Below are 23,636 nucleotides of genomic sequence, written 5' to 3' on the forward strand. Positions count from 1 at the left end.
GTGAGGGAGAGAGAGAGCCCAGGCTGGAGCAGGGGTCAGCAAGGTAAGTATCACTGGTGTCAGTGGGAGGGATAGTGCCCCATCATTTGTGTCACTAATACCAACGATGGGGCACTATTCCTCCCCCCACTGACACCAACGATGGGGCACTATTCCTCCCCCCACTGACACCAACGATGGGGCACTATTCCTCCCCCCACTGACACCAACGATGGGGCACTATTCCTCCCCCCACTGACACCAACGATGGGGCACTATTCCTCCCCCCACTGACACCAACGATGGGGCACTGTTCCTCCCCCCACTGACACCAACGATGGGGCACTGTTCCTCCCCCCACTGACACCAACGATGGGGCACTGTTCCTCCCCCCACTGACACCAACGATGGGGCACTGTTCCTCCCCTCACTGACACCAACGATGGGGCACTGTTCCTCCCCCCACTGACACCAACGATGGGGCACTATACCTCCCCCCACTGACACCAACGATGGGGCACTATACCTCCCCCCACTGACACCAACGATGGGGCACTATACCTCCCCCCACTGACACCAACGATGGGGCACTATACCTCCCCCCACTGACACCAACGATGGGGCACTATACCTCCCCCCACTGACACCAATGATGGGGCACTATTCCTCACACTGACACCAACGATGGGGCACTATTCCTCCCACTGACACCAACGATGGGGCACTATTCCTCCCACTGACACCAACGATGGGGCACTATTCCTCCCACTGACACCAATGATGGGGCACTATTCCTCCCACTGACACCCACAATGGGGCACTATTCCTCCCACTGACACCCACAATGGGGCACTATTCCTCCCACTGACACCCACAATGGGGCACTATTCCTCCCACTGACGCCAATGATTGTACACTATTCCTCCCACTGACGCCAATGATTGGGCACTATTCCTCTCACTGACGCCAATAATTGGGCACTATTCCTCCCACTGACGCCAATGATTGTACACTATTCCTCCCACTGACACCAATGATGGGGCACTATTCCTCCCAATGACACCCACAATGGGGCACTATTCCTCCCACTGACACCCACAATGGGGCACTATTCCTCCCACTGACACCCACAATGGGGCACTATTCCCCCCACTGACACCCACAATGGGGCACTATTCCTCCCACTGACACCCACAATGGGGCACTATTCCTCCCACTGACACCAATGATGGGGCACTATTCCTCCCAATGACACCCACGATGGGGCACTATTCCTCCCAATGACACCCACGATGGGGCACTATTCCTCCCAATAACACCCACGATGGGGCACTATTCCTCCCACTGACACCCACGATGGGGCACTATTCCTCCCACTGACACCCACGATGGGGCACTATTCCTCCCACTGACACCCACAATGGGGCACTATTCCTCCCACTGACACCAACGATGGGGCACTATTCCTCCCACTGACACCAACGATGGGGCACTATTCCTCCCACTGACACCAACGATGGGGCACTATTCCTCCCACTGATACCAACGATGGGGCACTATTCCTCCCACTGACACCAATGATGGGGCACTATTCCTCCCACTGACACCAATGATGGGGCACTATTCCTCCCACTGACACCAATGATGAGGCACTATTCCTCCCAATGACACCCACAATGGGGCACTATTCCTCCCACTGACACCCACAATGGGGCACTATTCCTCCCACTGACACCAATGATGGGGCACTATTCCTCCCACTGATACCAATGATGGGGCACTATTCCTCCCACAGACACCAATGATGGGGCACTATTCCTCCCACTGACACCAATCATGAGGCACTATTCCTCCCAATGACACCCACAATGAGGCACTATTCCTCCCACTGACACCCACAATGGGGCACTATTCCTCCCGCTGACACCCACAATGGGGCACTATTCCTCCCACTGACACCCACAATGGGGCACTATTCCTCCCACTGACACCCACAATGGGGCACTATTCCTCCCACTGACGCCAATAATTGGGCACTATTCCTCCCACTGACGCCAATGATTGTACACTATTCCTCCCACTGACGCCAATGATGGGGCACTATTCCTCCCACTGACGCCAATGATGGGGCACTATTCCTCCCACTGACGCCAATGATTGTACACTATTCCTCCCACTGACACCAATGATGGGGCAGTATTCCCCCCACTGACACCAATGATGGGGCACTATTCCTTCCACTGACACCAATGATGGGGCACTATTCCTCCCACTGATACCAATGATGGGGCACTATTCCTCCCACTGATACCAATGATGGGGCACTATTCCTCCCACTGATACCAATGATGGGGCACTATTCCTCCCACTGATACCAATGATGGGGCACTATTCCTCCCACTGATACCAATGATGGGGCACTATTACTGCAAAATTACAGTTATGAAGTAGCAACGAAAATAATTTTATGGTTGGGGGTCACCACAACATGAGGAACTGTATTAAGGGGTCGCGGCATTAGAAAGGTTGAGAACCACTGTTCTAAACCATCATGAATATACTTAAAACACACAAAATGGCTTCAGAAAAAAAAAAAAAAAAAAAAAAGACAAAAAACAAAAAAACAGTTCACAACACTGTAGTCCATAAAAGCCATCTTTAGTTCAGAACACTAAGGAAAGAAGAAAATGGGATTTTGAGTTTATCTGTACAATGCACATGACGTGGGGTATATTCATATCCATTACAATAGATTAAGCTGCCACCCTTGGTTGACTGGACACTGGCAAAAGGGAAAAAAAAAACGCGATAGGACGTCCCATCACAGGCATAATCCCCACCCAGATAAGCTTGGGCAATCCCGGAAAATTTCACTCACCAGATTCCTTCCATTTGAATACTGTAAAGCAGATAAGGTAGAAGCTGTAATGCCAGGAAGGCATAAATTAGGAAGAACTGGCCCCAGAGCCTCACCAGAGCATCCACCACAAACGCTTAAGGATCCCTGGTCCTGGATATGAATTTGTCCAGCTTTCCATTGAATATGGACCCCAGAACATCCACATCTGGGGTTCCCCACTGTGGACAGAGTTCCTTGAACACCTTTGGGTGAAGAATCCACTCACCGAAGACAGATGTTGATGGCTTAGGAAACCTACCTGACAATTTTCCAAGCCTGGAATGTGTACAACAGTGTGGAATATGAAGTTCCACCAAAGACATGATGAAATTTACTTCTGAGCAACCCAATTTCTGGTGCCTTCTTGATTATTTATGTATGCCACCGCTGTGGCATTGTCTAAACTGAACTCTTACAGGGAAGTCTTTCAGTTGCATCAACCAGTGCAGCAGGGAAAGGCAAATATGTACTCAATTCCAGGACGTTGGTGGACAACAACCTCTTCTGCAATGACCAAGTCCCCTGGACTGAGAGATTGTCCAGAACTCCACTCCAGTCCATCGTTAGGACCCTCCAGGATAAAGGGAGAAAAGTTTTTCCCATATCTAGCATCCATGAGGAGACTCACTAGTTTAGAGACTGTCTTGTGCTGGGGTGTAGCAGCATTAGGGAGTGCGGTGACTGTGTTCTCCTGTCCCGTGCTGCCAAGATATTCTGTTGGAGGTGCCTGGAATGAAACTGAGCAAAGGGCACCATCTTTCCAGAGCCCTTATGCAAAAAGTGTATTGAGGGATCTGTCACTGTCTTGAGCATGTTCACGTGAGCCTTCAGAACAAGACATTTGTTGGGAGGCAGGATCACTCTCATCCGGATGTTATCCAGGGCCAAACCTAAATATTCTAACCTCTGAGTTGGGACCAAGACCGACTTCTGCAAATTCAGAGCCCATCCAAACCTCACCAGAGTGTGCACCGTGTGAGATACATTGGTCTCCAGTAGCAAAGCAGATTGCTCCTTCAAAGAGAAGCTGTTCAGGTACCGTATAAGAAGAATACCCAGGAGCCCCAGGATTGGAGCCAGGACCTTGCTCAGAACTCTGGGAGCTGTGTACAGGCTAAATGCCAGGGTCACAGACTAAAATTGGCAGTCCTCCACCTGCAAACCACAGAAACCTTTGGTGAGGTGGAAAGACTGGAAGTGCAAACAGGTATTCTTGATATCCACTGATGCTAGGAAATCTCCCTGCTCAAAGACTGCACCAACTGCATCCAGAACGTTTGCACTAACTTGTTGAGTCTCTTGCGATTCAGAACGGGGTGAACATCGTCATTCGGTTCAGAACTGTGAAGAGGTTTGAGCAAACAGCAAAATCTTTCACCCTCTTAACCAGAATGATCACTCCTTGAGACAGAAGATGATTGAGAGCTTGAAAGACAGCAAATATTTTTTATGGATTCAAATAAACATAGCGCAAATGGGGAAGGCTCTGAAGTTCTAGTTAGTAACCTCAAGCCATTATGTTCCAGACAGACTCATCCGCAGTCTCCCCCTGCCAAATATCCACGAAGGCCTTCAAACATCTCCCCACCAGAGTGCGTAGGGGCACCACTTCATTGTAAGTAGGACTTGTCCCCAGGCTTAGAGGACTTTGGAGTCCATGTCTTCTTGAAGAACTGGGACTACGGTTTGTGATTGAAGCCCAAGGCCTGAGAATGGTGATAGGACTATTTTTTGGAGGCATGAATGGCAGATTTTGAACTGTAGGCTTTCACATTTTTTAAACAGTAACTGCACTTTTACCCACAATCACATTCTGGATGTAATCATCCAAAGCAGGATCAAGCAAATGTTTCACATGCTTCTTGTAGGGTAACGCCAATGACCAACACTTTAGCCATAAGACCCTGTGCATGTGTACAGACCCCTAAAACGAGAAAGTTGAATGTCATCCTTCAAGTTGAACAATGCTGAAGTCAAGGTATTCAGGGACAAAATCCAATATGTCTCCTGTTTGCACAATTCCTTAAATCTTTCAGCCCCAGAGTAAGTTTTGGAAACCTGGTCTATAAACCTACTGTAGATTTAGCATGCACCAGCCGCCTTCTTGATGAACTCTATAAGCGACTAAGGACTGATTGATGCTTGTTAACTCCCACCTGTTAGTGCATTTTAACTCTTTCTTTACTGGTTTTAATAAATTAATACACTTAGATGGTGGCACCTTTTGTTTTCTTGTCTTTTCAGTCTACAGAGAACATCCAATACTCTGCTGGAAGAGCTGCAAACATTGGACAGTGGGCTTTTAATATTCAGAATTTTTATATTGACAGTTACTTTAATACCCTTGAGGTTTACCTCCTCCTTTTCTCTATCTGCGCCATTGAGCTTTTTGTTTCTCTTTACCAATGGATCTGGTAAAGCCAGTCTCCTAATCACAGATAGATCCTTTTCAGAAGCTGGCGATTTTCGTGCAGAGACTGAACGTTCAATACCATCACCTAAAACACTAGCTTTGCCTAGCTGGAAAGGTTTTCACCTAGAAGGGGACTTCCTGCCTATTTTTTGCCAGTGTCCAATTACCTGAAAGTGACAGCATAACAGATCGCAATGGATGAATGAAAATACACTGTGTCCTGAAATGTACAATAAAGAAAATACCAGTTTGCGATAGGCTGCACAGACCATTCTTTTTCAGATATGGCTTAGAGATATAGCTGATTACAGAATCATTTACAAAAATTTGTGAAAAAAAAAATCGGGAAATTTGGGGTATGATTTCACAATAAAGAAAAACCTACTTAAAATGTTAAAGCTATTTTATTGTGGAACCATGTAAAAAGACTTGTGATGATGTCAGATGTATTCTGCATTCTGTGCACATTCCAGCCAACAATCCACAGCTTTATACTCACCAGTCAGTTGTGGCCCAAGTATCCACTGCTTGAAGCCCGGTTAGTATACCCTGTAACATTTCTTCTGCAACTTCAGGGCATTGCATAAGATTTAAAACCTGGTTAATAATGGATGACTCTCGCAGTATAAGGCCAATGACCACACACCACTCCAGGCATCCCGCTTCCATAAACACGTGAAGCAAATATCTGTATAAACACAGAACCAAAAATTTGTACATTAAAAAACAAACCCAACACTCAATACAAATGCAGTTACTATTAGGCTGGGTACACACGATAAGAAAACCAGCCAATTCCGACTAGAACATTTTTATCGTACGTCTGATTTTCACTCAATGTGTACAGTAATCGTATAGAAATAAAGGAAAAAAAATGCACATGATCAGATGCAAAGAATGAAAGAAAGTGGCAATGAACATAGAGATCGTACCCAAGAAAGAACATTTGCCTTTGTTGCGCGAGAATTTTCATACAAGTTAATATCATTGTCGGTTACTTCATGATTTGCACCTACATTTTGCTCCCCAAACCAGAATTGTGTTGTGACTATTTGCAGAATGTTTTGTACAACCCCCCTCCCATTTTCTGGTACAAAAAAAAAAAAACCTAACACCTCTGCAAACAAGCATTATATTATGTATTCATAATCCCAAGAATTGTATATATGAAAATAAAAATATAAGAATGACCATTTGCTCATTTGTAGTTTCATTATCGTTTTATTTTATCCTGCAAAACATTATTTTACTTCCCAGGGTAAATATGGCTTCCTCTCTACTAAGTTTCCTAGGTGTACCTTTGGTGTTGGAGGGTTGACGTAAATACAGTCATTTCCAAATACACTTTCCCAAAGGAAAGTAAATTCTGGGTGAGAATCCACCAAGGGAAGGAAATACTCACATTACATTCATTATCTTAGTGTTTTCCTTCCTTCTGGAACAATCTAAGTGTAGTTGTGAGTGAATTTGCCCCCTAGCCCAGGTTATACAAAGCTGCTGCTTACCGTAATTGAACTTGTGATTTGTGAGGTCCCTTATTGGCCAGTTCCATTGAAATGTGTTCAAGCTCTGACTGGGTCAGACTTAGGGTGGAGAAGTTCTCATCAACCATGGTCCAGTCCCCGTCCACCATAGAGCTGGTCTCAGTCAGGTCAGTTGCAGATCCAATGCTACATTCATCTCCTGTAGACCATACATTTGGGTCAGAATATTGATATTAACAGATTTAAAGTCCACTATAATCCTGGGATTTATGGATTTTGATTACCAGACAATAAAAAGGAAAACCACCAATTTTAATATGTATCGGACAAGTATATAACCTTTATCAACAAACTAACACTAAAAAGGGACAACAAAAACATAACCTCAAAGGACCAGGGGGAGGGGGGGTGCAGTGCTAGCAATGCATTCACCATGCAAACGGAACATTTTTCAGTATAACTTTTTTTTTTATGATCTTCTTTCGAAACACATTCATTAACAGGACAAAATGTTCACAGCAGAGATCAGTATCAGATAAATCCTCTCCTGCAGCTGTGGGAAGCAGATAAACCGCATGTGTTCACTCCTACTCTACTAGAAGAATTCTTGATAGCAATTCTGCTTCTGTCAGTGGTGAGCTTAACAAAAGAAAATACAAGGCTGAGACATCACAGCTTCTCAGCTTTATTCGAAAGTACCAGATATGCTTGGTTTCTTACAATGCGTAGCAGCTATGCACTGAAAAAAGTGAGATGCCCATCACTTCCATAAACTACCAGATAATTAAACAATGCTGCTAACTCATACTTTTTATGATGGACACATTCTAATCTAGGGCATGGATCAAGAGCTTCCAAAATGTCCTCGCCTTTGGCCCAATCCTTCATTCTTTCACAGTATAGGCTTGTTCAAAGTACCCCGTGTTTGTTGCTGTCATCCACAGTACAGCTATACCCCTTTTTTAGCCTTTGAGGTATTTGAGCAGATTTGCTGATGTAAAAGGGAGAGAACAAGTGGCTCCAAATAATTTAACACTAACGTTTCAGTGAATAGCTTTTTCAATTCACTGAAAAGTGTCAAACGTTTGAGTGTCTTTGAGGTATCGAGGAACACTAAAAGACGAAGACAATGCTAATCAGAAATACATGCTAAAAGAACAAGGTATTTGGGAAAGAAACAATTTAAGAAGAATTTACCAGCCTGAAGACTGAGAATAGAAAACCAGAACTGGGATATTGAACTCAGGGCAGTGTAAAAAGAATCATATGTCACTGGGATCAAGTAAGAATGAATGAAAGCAGAAAAAAGAAAATCCTGTAGAAATCAGGGAGTAATGAACTTCATATACACTGCTACAAAAAATTAAAGGAACACATCAGATCTTAATAGGGAAAAATCTCATGCCGATTATCTATATGGATATGGACGGGGTAATGTGGTTAGGAAGATAAGGATGCCCCATTGTTTGATAATGAAATGAAAATGATCAACCTACAGAGGACTGAATTCATACACACCCTGAAAATCAAAGAGAAAAAATGATTCAGCAGGCTAGTCCATTTTGCTGAAATTTTATTGCAGCAACTCAGAATGGTACTCAGTAGTTTGTATGGCCCCCATGTGCTTGTATGCATGCCACACAATGTCGGGTCATGCTCCTAATGAGACAACGGGTGACGTACTGGGGTATTTCCTCCCAGATCTGGACCAGGGCATCACTGAGCTCCTGAACAGTCTGAGGTGCAACCTGGCGGCATAAGATGGACCAAAACATGATATCCCAGAGGTGTTCTATTGGATTTAGGTCAGGCGAGCATGAAGGCCATTCAATGGTATCAATTCCTTCATCCTCCAAGAACTGCCTGCATACTCTAACCACATGAAGCCAGGCTATTGTCTAGCCCAGGGGTGGGCAAACTGCGGCTCTCCAGCTGTTGCAGGACTACAAGTTCCATCATGCCTCTGCAAGTCATAGCCGTAACTGTCAGTTTTGTAATGTTGCAATGCCTCATGGGAAATGTAGTTCCACAACAGCTGGAGAGCCGCAGTTTGCCCACCCCTGGGCTAGCCTGTAGGTCTGTACATCCCTCCATGGATATGCCTGCCCAGACTATCACTGACCCACCACCAAAACGTTCATGTTAAATGATATTACAGGCAGCAAAACATTCTAAACGGCTTCTCCAGACCCTTTCACATCTGTCACATGTGCTCAGGGTGAACCCGCTCTCATCTGTGAAAAGCACAGGGTGCCAGTGGTGGACCTGCCAATTCTGGTGTTCAATGGCAAATGCCAATCAAACTCTATGGTGCTGGGCAGTGAGCACGGGGCCCACTAAAAAGGACATGGGGCCCTCAGGCCACCCTCATGAAGTCTGTTTCTAATTGTTTGGTCAGAGACATTCACACCAGTGGCCTTCTGGAGGTCATTTTGTAGGGCTCTGACAGTGCTCATCCTGTTCCTCCTTGCACAAAGGAGCAGATACCAGTCCTGCTGATGCCTTAAGGACCTTATATGGCTCTGTCCAGCACTCCTAGAGTAACTGCTTAACTGCCTGTCTTCTGGAATCTCCTCCATGCTCTTGAGACTGTGCTGGGAGAGACAGCAAACCTTCTGGCAATGGCACATATTGATGTGCCATCATGGAGGAGTTGGGCTGCCTGTGCAACCTCTGTAGGGTCCAGGTATTGACTCATGCTACCAGTAGTGACAGTGACCCTAACCAAGTGAAAAACTAGTGATAAACAGCCAGAAAAGATGAGTAGGGAAAAAATGTCAGTGGCCACCATCTGTAAAACCATTCCTGTTTTGGGGGTTGTCTCACTGTTGCCCATTTAGTGTACCTGTTGTTAATTTCATTAACACCAAAGCAGCCAAAACTGATTAACAACCCCCTCTGCTATTTAACTGACCAGATCAACATCCCAGTAGTTTAATTGACTTGATGCTATACTCTGATTAAAAAGTGTTCCTTTAACTTTTTGAGCAGTGTATAATACATCTGTAAAACCTGAGTGGGAAAGATAAAGGAAAAACCAAATAAAATTCCTCCCAAAAGATGTGAGAGCTCCTAGCATTTCAAAATCAAACATTTGACATTCTGGAAATGCTCGTATAAAAAGTATTTTCTAGTTCATTTGTGTCCATAGTTTATCAACAGTACAAAATTATCTAGTATCTGAAAGGTTCACTGACCTTTATTTAATAATGGAGAAAGGAAAGCGTCCTGGGTGTGAGGGCTGTGGGAAGAGGCCGTGTCCATCTCTCTCTGGGTGGTCCCAATACTACCCATCCAACTGTGACTTTGAGGAGCACTAGGTCCACCGCTGTCCATGTCCATGTTTAAGAAGTTTTCTGCAGATTGGGACTTAAGGAACTGATCTCCAATCACTGCGTAAAATAGCAACACACCATTTGTTACTAAGCACATATGAGAAAAATTTTAACGCAATATATACGTATAAAAACACACACAGACACAAACACACACAGTATTCCATTTTAAGTCCAATACTGTATCACAGACTTGCATACAACTTTGAATGTGTGTGTATATATATCTATAGTGCCAAGAAACTATCCCCAATACCATTACACCACCACCATCAGCCTGAACCGTTGATACAAGGCAGTATGGAGCCATGCTTTTGTGTTGTTTACACCAAATTCTGACTCTACTGTCTGAATGTCACAGCTGAAATCGAATGACCATTCTCCTCTGACTTCAACAAGGCATTTTCGTCCACACAAAACTGCCCCTCACTGGATATTTCCTCTTTTTCAGACCATTCCCTGTAAACCCTAGAGATGGTTGTATGTGAAAATCCCAGTAGCTCAGAAGTTTTTGAAACACTCAGACCAGCCCATTTGGCACCAACAACCATGCTACATTCAAAGTCACTTAAATTCCCTTTCTTCCCCATTCTAATGCTCAGTTTGAACTTCAACAAGTTGTCTTCACCACGTTTAGATGCTAAATGCATTGAGTTGCTGACATGTGATTGGCGGATTAGCAATTTGTGTTACCAAGCAAATGAACAGGTGTACCTAATAAAGTGGCTGGTGAGTGCGCACAGACACACGATAATACTTTAAAATCGAGGACTACAAAAGGCTCCCATTACATCCAGAAGGACACAGTAGATCAAGAAGGCACACAGGGTGCATACCTGCCCGGAACTTGCCATTTTTAAGTGGAGAGCTGATAGATGAGGCTGGGATAACTGGGAATGGCCACAGGAAATCCTTGTGAAGTTTCTTCAAGGCAGTGACAAAGTCTTCCACCCGTGCAGCACGTGTTCGCTCTTTGCATAGCCAGCCTATTAACTCAAAGCCCAGCTGAGCAGAAAAGCAGCCAAGGTCTTTGAGTCTGATCTCCTCCAGCAGTCTCCGGGCATGCCGCCACAGCATCATATCTATGTACATGTTCTCTGCACAGTCACTGTCTTTACTCAACCTAAACAAAGAACAATCAGACTGTAACACAAACAGACCAAGCCACAACAGACCTAAAGAAGAGACCTCATCTTTTGCTTTAACCACTTGCCTCCGGGGCAATTTAATGTTTTGCACCCCTCAAAAACAATTTTTTTTGCTAGAAAATTACTAAGAACCCCAAACATTATATATTATCTGAAAGCAGAGGCCCTGAAAAAAATAAATGTTACAATTTATTATAAAAGATATTGGCTTAGCCGTTTATCAAACTCAAATTTTCAGGAAAACAATTCGATTAAGTCTCAAATTCCTCCTCTGGCTACTTTAAAGTGTTACTAAACCCACAACAATAAAATCAAGTCTGTATATGCAGTAAAGCATGCTTCTTATAATCACTGTGGAATCTAAGGGGTTAATCCTCAGTGTAAAAAGGCTGTTTGATCCTGTCTTCTCTGATCCTTACCTTCTCCTACTGTCCCCAATCCATCTGCTCATAGTACAGTGCTCTAGGAGTCACTCTGCACATGCTCAGTTTAGTCTGTACTGCTAGAGAGTTTTCTTTTTCTTTGGGAGGGTGCATGAGATCAGCACTGTCCAGACAGAGGGTCAGGGGTTATACAACCTCATAGGACAGGCATAGCAGAAGGAAAACGCCTCCTACAAGCTTTAACCAGTACTCTGCTGAACACTGATAGAAGTCACTAGACTGCTATATACTGCTGAAGAGAAAAGGTATTTAGCAGTTTATATTTACTAAAATAATTAAATAAATAATTAAAATAATTAAAAATTGCATTTCCATGTTCTGTTTACTGTGGGAGATCAGATATAGTGAATGCAGGGTCCTGGGTTTAGTAACACTTTAAAGTACTGCACTTGTGACTGCATTAAACCTGACCCTGAAATCCGTCTTATCTGTCTTTGAACTATTGCACTTGGCTGCCCAGGAATACAAACAGGTCGGTAAACCTGTCGCAGAGAATTTGTTAAAGGAGCTAGTTGTGCCACTAACTTGCTTGATAAATGTTCCCTGTTGTCATGTAGTCACTTTTCCTCAAAATAACTGCTCATCTGAACCAGGACAAAAACCCTCATCTTCTAAATTATTTCCAGATATAGTTAGGAAAAGCAGATGGATATGAGCAGTATGTCATTCATCTAACCCTGCTCACAGCAACATGGCTGTCAGTTAGCCTAGAGACCCCACTGGGATGTGACCACAGAAAAGACATTGGTGGCTTTACCTGAGAAACCCAAGAAATTATACGCTTGCCAGTCTCATGGTTATGAAAACATTTTTTTTCTATCAGAGTGAATTTTATGATGACTTTACCGTTTGCCTGCCGGGCCAGATGGCATGCTCAGAGCTTTCTGGAGGTTAATTTTTCCCACAGGAAGATTCTCAGCACACTGTGACAAACTTATGCTGCGATTTCTAAAGAATTCAAACCCACCAGTAGAACTGGGCTCCTGTATGCAATGGAAATAAAGGTCAGTTTCCTGTATGAAAAGCAAGCATCAACGTTTAATCATATTCAACCATACTTAACCATATATTTTACATATCTCTATCAATCATTATTAAAGTAAATATGGTATCCTGACATCAAGACATGCATCATCACAGTCCCTCAGTCTATCTAGGTCAGGGATGTCAAACTGGTGGCCCTCCAGCTGTTGCAAAACTACAAGTCCCATCATGCCTCTGCCTATGGGAGTCATGCTTATAACTGTCAATCTTGCAATGGCTCATGGGACTTGTAGTTTTGTAACAGATGGAGGGCCGCCAGTTTGACACCTGTGATCTAGGTAATCCATACAGAATATATGGAAAATTCAAAAAACCTTCTATATGTAAATGACTCCATTTTACTTTGTCTTCAGACTATTCCGTACCAATGGTGAAGCTAAAAGTGAAAGGCTTCTACTCAAGTCATATACATTTTGCCTGCCTGTCTAACATACTGGCTTGGCTGTGAATGGAATTTTTACTGACTTATAGACCCATATGCAAACAGAAGTTCTGCAAATATTAATATGGGGGGGATATGTAAACCAACAAAAATGTTCGCTACGGGTCAAAGTACTGACATGAAGATGGGTGGAAGAACCACATGAGTTGGGGATCAATTCTTTTTCATAAATTTGGCACAGCAAAATGTGGGAAAGAGAAGTATATACTTTTTTTTCTTTTAAGTTAAAGCTGTTAATTCGGCTTTCAATTTTGTGAGGGTCTTACTGTAAAATTTCATTTGAAAGAGTGCTTTTTTCACACATTTGGAATACACATCCAAAATGCAGGTCAGCAAAATCCTATAAACTTTAAATGCGCAGTAAACACAGTGAAGCAAAGGTTGCGTTTGACCTGCTTTGTGCTGCGCTGCATTTCTTTGGATGCTGCATGTTCTACTGAAGTGAGCTTGAACTGCAGGCAAAGTGGTCAAACACGGCCTTTTGCTGTTAAACAGTGTGGCTGGCATTCAAATGCATACATTTGTTTTGTAATAGCACATGCCACTTTAAAAAGAATGCCCATAGACATGAGTCCTATGAGATAAAGAAGGCCAATACACCTACGGTGCACTGAGTAACACAGCTATAGAATGTCATGCATTACGTGCCTCTATGAGGCTTGCCTTATGAAGATTGCTAATAATTACGATTATTCTGACTATGTCTCATAAGAATTCATGCAGAAAAGGTATACAAGTATACATTTACAAATAATTCCCTGAAGATACAGATGTGTAGCATTAAGATAAAGCTACAAAAAGAATACCAACAGTAATAGTAACCTGTGACGTGGGAGTAGCAGGAGGTGTTTCACATTCCCCTGAGCCTATAGCTTTCAGAAACCGGATCATATGCCTACAGAGATCCCACTTCCCTTGCTCCAGCGCAGTGTTGAACAGAAGAGTAGCGTGTTGCCTGCTCACTGCTGCTGCCTCCATATTCTGCAAACAAAACAAACATGTCAGTGAAGATGAGCAACAAAGGAGAGGAACACACTGGCAAATTCAATTACTTCAACCTTGCTAATAAAACTGGTAGCAATAAATCACCTATAGCCAGCGGCGTATTTACCACAAGGCATTTACCTACAGCAGCATTTGTCAGGGGGGCGGCGCTACCCCCAGGCAGAAGTGACACACGTGGCAGCCGGTGACTGAGAATAGGGAGCAGGTGAGGCACAGCCAGTGGTGTACTTAAGTTTTGTGCTGCCCTAGGCAACACAAAATTTGCCCCCCCCCCCCCCCCCCGGCCTGATGAAGGGGTCCCACGAGACTCCAAAACATTGCCTTGCTGTAATGTGATCGTTTTGATGTGATTGTTCATTAAAACTTTTGGACCCAAATTGGTGATCCTCGGTGTGCTGGTGACATTCTCCCTTGCGGACTAATTCCAACAAACACCCCTGCCCCACCCACCTAAGAGAGCCTTCCACTACCATCGTCCCCATACACCGGCCACTCCCCTCCCAGTGAGAGAGAGAGAGAGACAGAGAGACACACTCACCTTCACAGCTCTGGACATCCCCAGGAATGAGATTCAAGCAGCCCGCAGCCTCTCTCACATCCCATCTGGTCCCCAAGCCGCATTTGTCCCTTCTTCCATCACTTCTTCCAGGGGGGGCGGTGCTGCCCCCCTGAAAAATGCTGCCTTAAGCAAATGCCTTGTGGTAAATATGCACCTGGGCACACCAGTGTGGCTGCGGGCTCTTGAAGGGTGTCCGACTCTCGTTCCCGGATCATAGTTAGAGATCAACGCAGAAGGAAGGCTTCCCTGATCATGGCTCCCAGGGTGGCCAGCGGGTGAGTGCTGGAATCTCCCTCCCCCTGCCAAGAGTGCGATTTTACTCTTGCCTAAGCAGCACACAACCAAATTGATACATTGCTACATAAATGGAACAAATCGCTCCCAACAGTGTAAATGACACAAATAACATACAGTGACAAATAAACCTGTGTACAACGAGTTACAAAATTTCACCCATAGAGAGGTTTGAAAGACATACAGGTAAACTCAATGAAATACTAGCAGCAACACTATTCATATGCCCTTTAAAAAGGCCTGTGCCAGATTCATTCATTTAAAGACACATGTGGCAGATTTGGAAGCTCTTATAGTAGAATTATAGACAAAACTTTTTTTTTTAATTTTGGGAGGGTTATAACTTCTGTCCCTTTATTTTTTTACCATCTGTGCAACACTGGGGAGACTCGCCTTCACTTCCTGCCCCATAGCCAAAACAGAAAGCGAAAGGAAATCCCTGTAATTAAAGTAATTCCTTGGAGACCCCCGGGTCACCAACACTAGTATCCCCATTGGAAGATTTCCCCTCTATTACTTTTCTGGGGACAACCCAAAATTTGGGGTTACTTTCAATGATAATGGTAAACAGGACAAATAGAGAGGGTGGATCTCCCTAACAGGGGCACAGACAGCAATAAACAAAAAAACCTGACGGGTGTTTGCCGCTGCTACCCCTTCTTCTTTTTAACTGTAACTGGTTATTAACCACTTGAGCTCTGGAAGGTTTTTCCCCTTTCATGATCAGGCCATTTTTTGCAGTTCAACACTGCGCTATTTTAACTGGCAACTGCACGGTCATGCAATGCTGTATACAAAGGAACTTTATATAATTTTTTTTTCACACAAAATAGAGCTCTCTTTTGGTGGTATTTGATCACCACTGGGTTTTTCATTTTTTGCAATAAAAAAAAAAAAAAAAAAAAAAAAATTTGTGAAAAAAATATTCTCTAGTTTCTGCTATAAAACATCCAATAACAATTTTAAAAAAATCACATTTCTTCATAAATTTTGGACAAAATGCATTCTGCTACATGTCTTTGGTGAAAAAAAAAAATTCCCATTAAGTATATATTGATTGGTTTGTGTGAAAGTTATAGCGCATACAAACTATGGTATATACACTGGATTTTTTTTTTATCAGTGATCAGTGCTAATAATATACACTGACACTGTACTAATGACAGTGGCTGGGAAGGGGTTAACATCTAGGGGCAATCAAAGGGTGAACTGTGTACCCAACAAGTGTTTACTGTGTGCCGATTTTACTAAGGGATGTGCCAGTTTTAATTCCATACTTTGCAGGGAAACAAAGACGGCACATCGCCGGTGTCAGGATAGAGCTCTGTGTTTACAATCACATAATTCTCTCTGGTCATCCACTCTGCTGATCAGCAGGTCCTGGGCATAAGTCATTGGCAGGTGCCCGCTAATTGCCTTGTTCTATAACAAACACAGCACAGCTGGGTCAGTGGGCGCACAGGCCCCTTACCTGGAAGAGTCAAATCAAGTATCAGATAAGCGATCCAGAGCAGAGCGGCCACCCTGCAGCAGCATATCTGCGTGGGGTGGTCCACAACTGGTTAAGGACAATGCCGTCAAAGCCAAGAGCCTCCTAGCAACCAGTGATGCTGATAATGGGTGGAGGCTGATAGGAAAGCTGAGGGACTAGTTCCCCATCAGGTCTGCTTTCTCCTGATCACTTAGCCAACAGCAAGCAGTCTGTTGGTTAAAGACTAGTGTCTCTGAATTTCCATTGGGCACTGCACACCCAGCTACAAAGATCCTCAGCTGCTGCAGTGTCTGTAATAGCAACATAAAAGGAAGCTCAGCTGTGCCAAAGACAGATTGCCTGTGTCTGTATGGACACTGTGGTCTCAGTGTATTTCTGAATGCAGTGGGAGGCACAATGTCAGAAAAATAACTCCTTTTTAAAAACAATCAAAATAAAAACACACAGGTTTTGTTAAAATACATACGGTCTTTGAATGGAAACTTCAACTGCAACAAATAATTAATTGTACAAGTCAATTAAAAAGAATTGAAAATAGCCTAATTGCAACATAAAGTTTCTATGGAATTAGCACCATAAATGGTACCAATATATTTCAAAATTGGCATCATAGACCCCTGAATATACAGTTGTGTTCAAAAGTTTGCATACCCTTGGAGAATTGGCAACATTATGTATCATTTTTAAAGAAAAACATGAGTGAGCAGGCAAACACATTTCTTTTATTTCTTACGGGATTCATATTCAACTGTAGGTTATAACAAAATGGCACAATCATAAAACAAAACATGGCAATGAGTAAACAAATGAAACGACCCCTGTTCAAAAGTCTGCATACCCTTAGTTCTTGATATTGCGTACTGCCCCCTTTAACATCAATGACAGTATGCAGTCTATTGTAATAGTTTTCTATAAGTCCCCAGATTCTTGAAGGTGGTACAGCTGCCCATTTGTCTTGACAAAATGCCTCCAGGTCACGCAACGTCTTCGGCTGTCTTGCATGAACTGCACGTTTAAGATCTCCTTAGAGTGGCTCGATGATATTAAGGTCAGGAGACTGTGATGGCCATTCCAGAACCTTCACCTTTTTCTGCTGTAACCTTGGAGGGTCAACTTGGCCTTGTGTTTAGGGTCATTGTCTGGCTGGAAAGCCCAAGAGCGTCCCATGCACAGCTTTAGTGCAGATGTACATTTTCTGCCAGTATTTTCTGATAACATGCTGCATTCATATGGCCATCAATTTTCACAAGATTCCCCATGCCTTTTAAGCTCACACCCTCCCAAAATATCAGTGAGCCACCACCATGCTTTACAGAGGGGATGGTATTCATGTCACTGTTGACCCCTCTCCAAACATAGTGCTTATGGTTGTGACAATAGAGATTTTTTCTGGTGCATTTGGCAACTCAACCATACATCTAATTTTTTTTAGTATTGTCATATTGTGCTACTTGAAAAAAAACCACACCGTCTTTTCCAGAGCAGTCTGTATTTCTCCTGAGGTTACCTGTGGGTTTTTCTTTGTATCCCAGACAATTCTTCTGGCAGTTGTGGCTGCAATCTTTCTTGGTCTACCTGACCTTGGCTTGGTATCAAGAGATCCCCTAAACTTCCACTTCTTAATAAGGGATTGAGCAGTACTGACTGGCATATTCAAGGTTTTGGATATCTTTTGATATTCTTTTTTATCTTTATAAAGTTCCATTACCTTGTTCTGCAGGTCTCTTGACAGTTCTTTTCTGCTCCCCATGGCTCAGTATCTTGCCTGCTCAGTGCATCCACGTGAGAGCTAACAAACTCATTGACCATTTATACACAGGCACGAATTGCAATTTAAAAAGCCACAAATGTGGGAAATTAACCTTTAATTGCAATTTTGACCCGTGTGTGTCACCTTGTGAGTCTGTACCAAGGCCAAACATTCCACAGTATGTAAACTTTTGATCAGGGCCATCTGGGTGATTTCTGTTGTCATTATGATTTAATCACTTCCTGGCTGCCCTTTAGCAGTTTTAATACTACAGGGCGGCCTGCTCTACGCAAAATCACGTAGAATATAGCGATGATTTTGCACTTCCAGGTAGAAAGCGCGCTGCCGCCCTGCCCGTGCTGTCATTGGCTCTTGAAAATGTCAATCACCAAGTCCCGGCCAGCAATTCATAGCCAGGACTCAGTGTTTAACAGAGCAGCTGACAGGGGAGAGATCTGTGAGTGTAAATACAGATCTCTCTCCTGTCAGCAGGGATGTGCTTCCTTTTATCTCTTTGCCCTGTAGCAATACATCTGCGAAGGGGCAGTCTTGAAGTGGTAAATAACAAAACGGAAAGTAAATGAACAGAAGAGAAATCCAAATCAAATCAATATTTGGTGTGACCACCCTTTGCCTTCAAAATTCTTCTAGGTACACTTGCACACAGTTTTTGAAGGAACTTGGAAGGTAGGTTGTTCCAAACATCTTGGAGAACTAACGTTCTAATCATCTGTGGATGTAGGCTGCAGCAAATACTTCAGTCTCTTCATGTAATCCCAGAAAGACTCAATGATGTTGAGATCAGTGCTCTGTGAGGGTCAAACCATCACTTCCAGGACTCCTTGTTCTTTACACTGAAAATAGTTCTTAAAGTGGAACTGTACTGCATCTGAGTACCACAAACCAAAAAAGCTATATAATTTATTTTTAATATTCAAAACAAACTCCTCCATCCATGCATGTATCCATGCTTTATCTTGCTGAGAAATCATTTTGAAAAGATTCCTCCTCACATTTCTGGCAGTGGCCATCTTGAGTAAGGGTAGATTATTCATTTAGCAGTTACTTCTTGGAATCCATCTGTACTTATCCCAGGCATTGGCTAAGCTGAGAACCCTCCACTCCTGAAGACTCCTTGGATGTATGACATAATTTTCCTAAGCATGGAAACCAGGATGTAAATGAAGGAATGCAAAAGAAAAGGTTAAATCAAGTAAATATTAAACAGTTCCATACCTATTTACTAATGTTAGCAGCATAAGGATTAGAAATAGCTCATGCAGATTGGGAGAGTGAAGTTCCACTTTAATGACATTGGCTGTATTTTTGGGGTTGTTGTCCTGCTGCAGAATAAATTCGGGGCCAATCGCTGATGGTACCTGATGGTATGGCATGATGGACAAGTATCTGCCTGTATTTCTCAACATTGAGGACACCATTGATCCTGACCATATCTGCAGCTCCATTTTGCAGATATGCAGCCTCAAACTTGCAAGGAACTTCCACCATGCTTCACTGCTGCCTACAGATACTCATTGTATTGCTCTTCAGTCCTTCGGAAAACAAACTGCCTCCTGCTACAGCCATATATTTCAAATTTTGACTCATCAGTCCAGAGCACCTGCTGCCATTTTTCTGCACCCAAGTTTCTATGTTTTTGTGCATAGAAAAATCACTTAGACTTGTTTCCACATAAGAGGTATAGCTGTTTGGCTGCAATTCTTCCATGAAGACCACTACAGGCCAGACTTCTCCAGACAGTAAATAGGTGTACCTTGGTCTCACTGGGTTCCGCCAGTTCTGTGCTGATGGCACTGCTGGACATCTTCCCGTGTCGAAGGGAAGTAAGCATGATGTGTCTTTCATCTGCTGCACTGCTTCCTTGGCCAACCAATGCGTCTACAGTCCTCAGCATTGCCTCTTTCTTTGTGCTTCTTCAAATGAGCTTGAGCAGTGCATCTTGAAACCCTAGTCTGCTTTGAAATCTTTATACAACAATATGCATTGCCTATTAATTTAAAATAACCTCAAATCGATATGTCTACATGAATCATAATTAATATGATAAGGCAAAAGTAGTTATGATTAACAGCGTCCCAGTAAAAATGTATAGATTATTATATAGGACGGTGTCTTCTACAGTCCAGGAAAATGCTTCCACCTTAGTTCACAACACACCACCACTTGTACTCAGTGCTACTGCCACACTCACCAGATAATATGCTGCCTGATTTAAGCAGCAGATAGGGCATCAGTAATAGAGAGCTGCTATGATGTTCCACAGATCTCTGGTGGTACCAATGTCTACTATTAGAGGGTGTCACACTCTGCAGATATAGGCTGTATGGGGACACACTGAAGGGTTTCATATAGTGTAATCATTTATTGAAAGTGTAAAATCCACAAAAACCACTCCCTGCACACACCTGGGAGTATTTCTGGTATAGGGCAGTCGGGAAGTGGTTAAAATTAATAAGCGCTGCATATTGTTCTACATTTTTCTACTGGGTTTGGTATATAGACCTATTGCTAGCAGCCTTTTCTTGCTTTCAGAGCAGAGCTATTTATTACTATTATTACTGCTTTGAAATGTTTGCCTGAGAGAGACCTTGCTTATGCAGGATAACTTCCTTGTGTCTTGTTGCTGTGCTCAGTCTTGCCAGGGTTTACGACCTGTGACATGAAACAGTCTTCCACAACCTCACTTTAGTAGCAGAGTTTGGATGTTCCTCACCCAGTTTTAAGCCTCCTACACAGCTGTTTCTGTTTCAGTAAATGACTGTGTTTCAACCTACATGAAAATTAATGATCACTGGCACCTGATTGGTATAACTGGTTAATCATACACCTGACTCTAATTCTACAAAATCCCTGAATTTGTGCAAGTGTGAGAATCGATGTGGATTTGAAGCTGAAGGGTAGTAATGCCATTAAAATATATACTTTTGAAAGCATTCTTATGTGAAAGCATATGCATGCAAGGACAGACTAGTCAAAATTCAATTAAACCCCCCACAATACTTAAACATGGTCAATGCAGTAAGTTAGCAACCTAGTGCAGCAAGAATACTGATAATACAATATCAAAATACTGTACACTTGTTTAAGGAAAACATTACGTGGTCTCCCAGTTTGTAATGAATCCTAATTCAATTTTTTTTTTATTTGGAACCTTTTCAGGTCTTTGTATTGTCATGTCCATAATAATAATGTGTTTGGATCTCTGTTGGTAGTTTTTCCTTTAACTTACTGTGCCACTAAGGGGAAACAAGGGAAGTCTCCCTAACAAGAACATAGGAAGCAATACAAAACTTGTCAAAGTACCTTCCGGACACCAAACTATTCTCTAAAGTTTAAAAGTATATCTAATTCCAAAACTTATGGGTTTTCAATTTTGAATAAAGTAAAAGCAGGTTAAAACAGCTGTCAGTTTTTTTTTAACCATCTGTATCTCATCAGGGAGATTTCTATTCACTTCCTGTGGACAAGATGTGAGAGGATATCTGTTCAATCCTCTCTTAAGCCTGGTACACACTATACATTTTTTTCGCTCACACCAGCAGGCTGAATGAAAAAAAAAAAAAAAAAGAAACTGACAGATCACTGTACTGACACAAAAGGTGTTAGTGCAGAGATCTCCCCCAGCTGTGCCACTTTGTTCTGACAGGGGGACCGCCAGGACGCACTGATCAGCACTGGCAGTCACAGGCTGCCAGCGCTGACTGGATGCTGGTTGGCTTCTGGTTTAAAAGCATCTTCCTCCCTAACCCCCCCTCCCTAACCTTCTCCTCCTTCGAGGCTCACTGCATCCGGCTCTTCTCACCCACCCCCCTAAGGATCGCAGTGATCTACAGGCCCCCCGGATCCATAGCCCGCTTCCTGGATGACTTCGCCGCCTGGCTTCCCTTCTTCCTCTCCTCTGAGCTACCGACCATCATCCTCGGGGACTTCAACATCCCCATCAATGACAACACCCCAGCTACTTCCCAACTCCTCCACCTAACCTCCTCCTTCACACTCACACAATACACTCAATCCTCCACCCACATCAATGGGAACACCCTGGACCTCGTCTTCTCCCACCTCTGTACCCTTAACCACTTCACTAACACCCCCTTCCCTCTCTCCGACCACCACCTCCTCACGTTCTCCACCTCCCCTTCCCCTAACTTCCCCCCCCCAGTGCGCCAAACCATCACCAGCCGCAACCTCCGCAACCTGCACCCGGCCCCCCTCCACTCGGCTGCCGACCGCTTACACGACAGCATCCTTCCACTGTCATGTCCTGACCTAGCCACTAACACGTACAATGACTCACTATCAGCTACCCTAGACTCTCTGGCACCCCTAACCACACGCAACATCAAACCCAGACCGCTCCAACCATGGCAGAACGACCGTACTAAATGCCTCAAACGTCGCAGCCGTGCGCTGGAGAGACTATGGTGCAAAACCAGGTCCCCTCATGCATTCTCCCTCTACAAATCTGCCTTCCTCACCTACACCTCCTCCCTCCACGCCGCCAAGCAGGCCTACTTTGTTAACCTGATTAACACCCTCTCCACCTGCCCTCGCCGACTCTTCTCCACCTTCAACTCCCTGCTCTCTCCTCCCCCTCCTCCACTTAGTACCTCACTCACCGCCCACGAAATTGCCACTCATCTCCACAAAAAGATTGACGCAATCCGCAAGGACATAGTCAACTTGCAATCTACCTCCCCATCTAGCCTCCCCCCTTCCATCACCCCCTCATCTCTCCCCTCCTCTGACCTCGCAACGGCACTGCCCCCCACCACACCCAAGGCCCTGCCTACCGTAACCCCCCCATCACTGCACTCCTTCAGCCCTACTACCACTGAGGAAGTCAGCAGAGTCTTCTCAGAAGCCCGCCTCACTACCTGCCCCCTGGACCCTATCCCCTCTCAACTCCTCCGGTCACCCCCCTCTTCCCTCATCCGCTCCCTCACCCACATCTTTAATCTCTCCCTCTCTACTGGCGTCTTCCCCTCCCCCCTAAAACATGCGCACATCACCCCCATACTCAAAAAGCCCTCCCTGGACCCCACTGACCTCAACAACCTCAGACCAATTTCCCTGCTGCCACTCACTTCCAAGCTCCTTGAGCGCTTGGTCTTCGATCGCCTAAGCGCCCACCTGACTGACAGCAACCTCCTTGACCCACTACAGTCCGGCTTCCGTCCCCTACACTCCACCGAAACTGCCCTCCTCAAAATCACCAACGATCTACTAACCGCCAAAGCCAAAGGCGACTACTCTGTCCTCCTCCTCCTAGACCTCTCCGCGGCCTTTGACACAGTCGACCACCCCCTCCTCCTTAATAAACTACTC

The 23,636-nt window shown here is 44.0% G+C and overlaps 1 protein-coding gene across 1 annotated transcript in view; it reads right to left on the reverse strand.

The window, feature by feature from the left end:
- Positions 1-23,636, reverse strand: part of RIC1 (RIC1 partner of RAB6A GEF complex) — a 192,492-nt gene that overhangs the window by 10,745 nt on the left and 158,111 nt on the right. Inside the window, exons 20-25 of the mRNA XM_089678138.1 lie at positions 14,010-14,168; positions 12,548-12,684; positions 10,947-11,233; positions 9,973-10,167; positions 6,797-6,974; positions 5,791-5,979 (exon numbers count right to left, since the gene is read on the reverse strand). Coding sequence (XP_089534264.1) covers positions 5,791-5,979; positions 6,797-6,974; positions 9,973-10,167; positions 10,947-11,233; positions 12,548-12,684; positions 14,010-14,168 — 1,145 coding nt within the window. The remainder of the gene's footprint in view (positions 1-5,790; positions 5,980-6,796; positions 6,975-9,972; positions 10,168-10,946; positions 11,234-12,547; positions 12,685-14,009; positions 14,169-23,636) is intronic.

This window comes from Staurois parvus, unplaced genomic scaffold, assembly GCF_062004578.1.
Source record: "Staurois parvus isolate SC_StPar_1 unplaced genomic scaffold, SC_StPar_1.0 ptg000198l, whole genome shotgun sequence".
NCBI classification, from domain to species: domain Eukaryota; kingdom Metazoa; phylum Chordata; class Amphibia; order Anura; family Ranidae; genus Staurois; species Staurois parvus.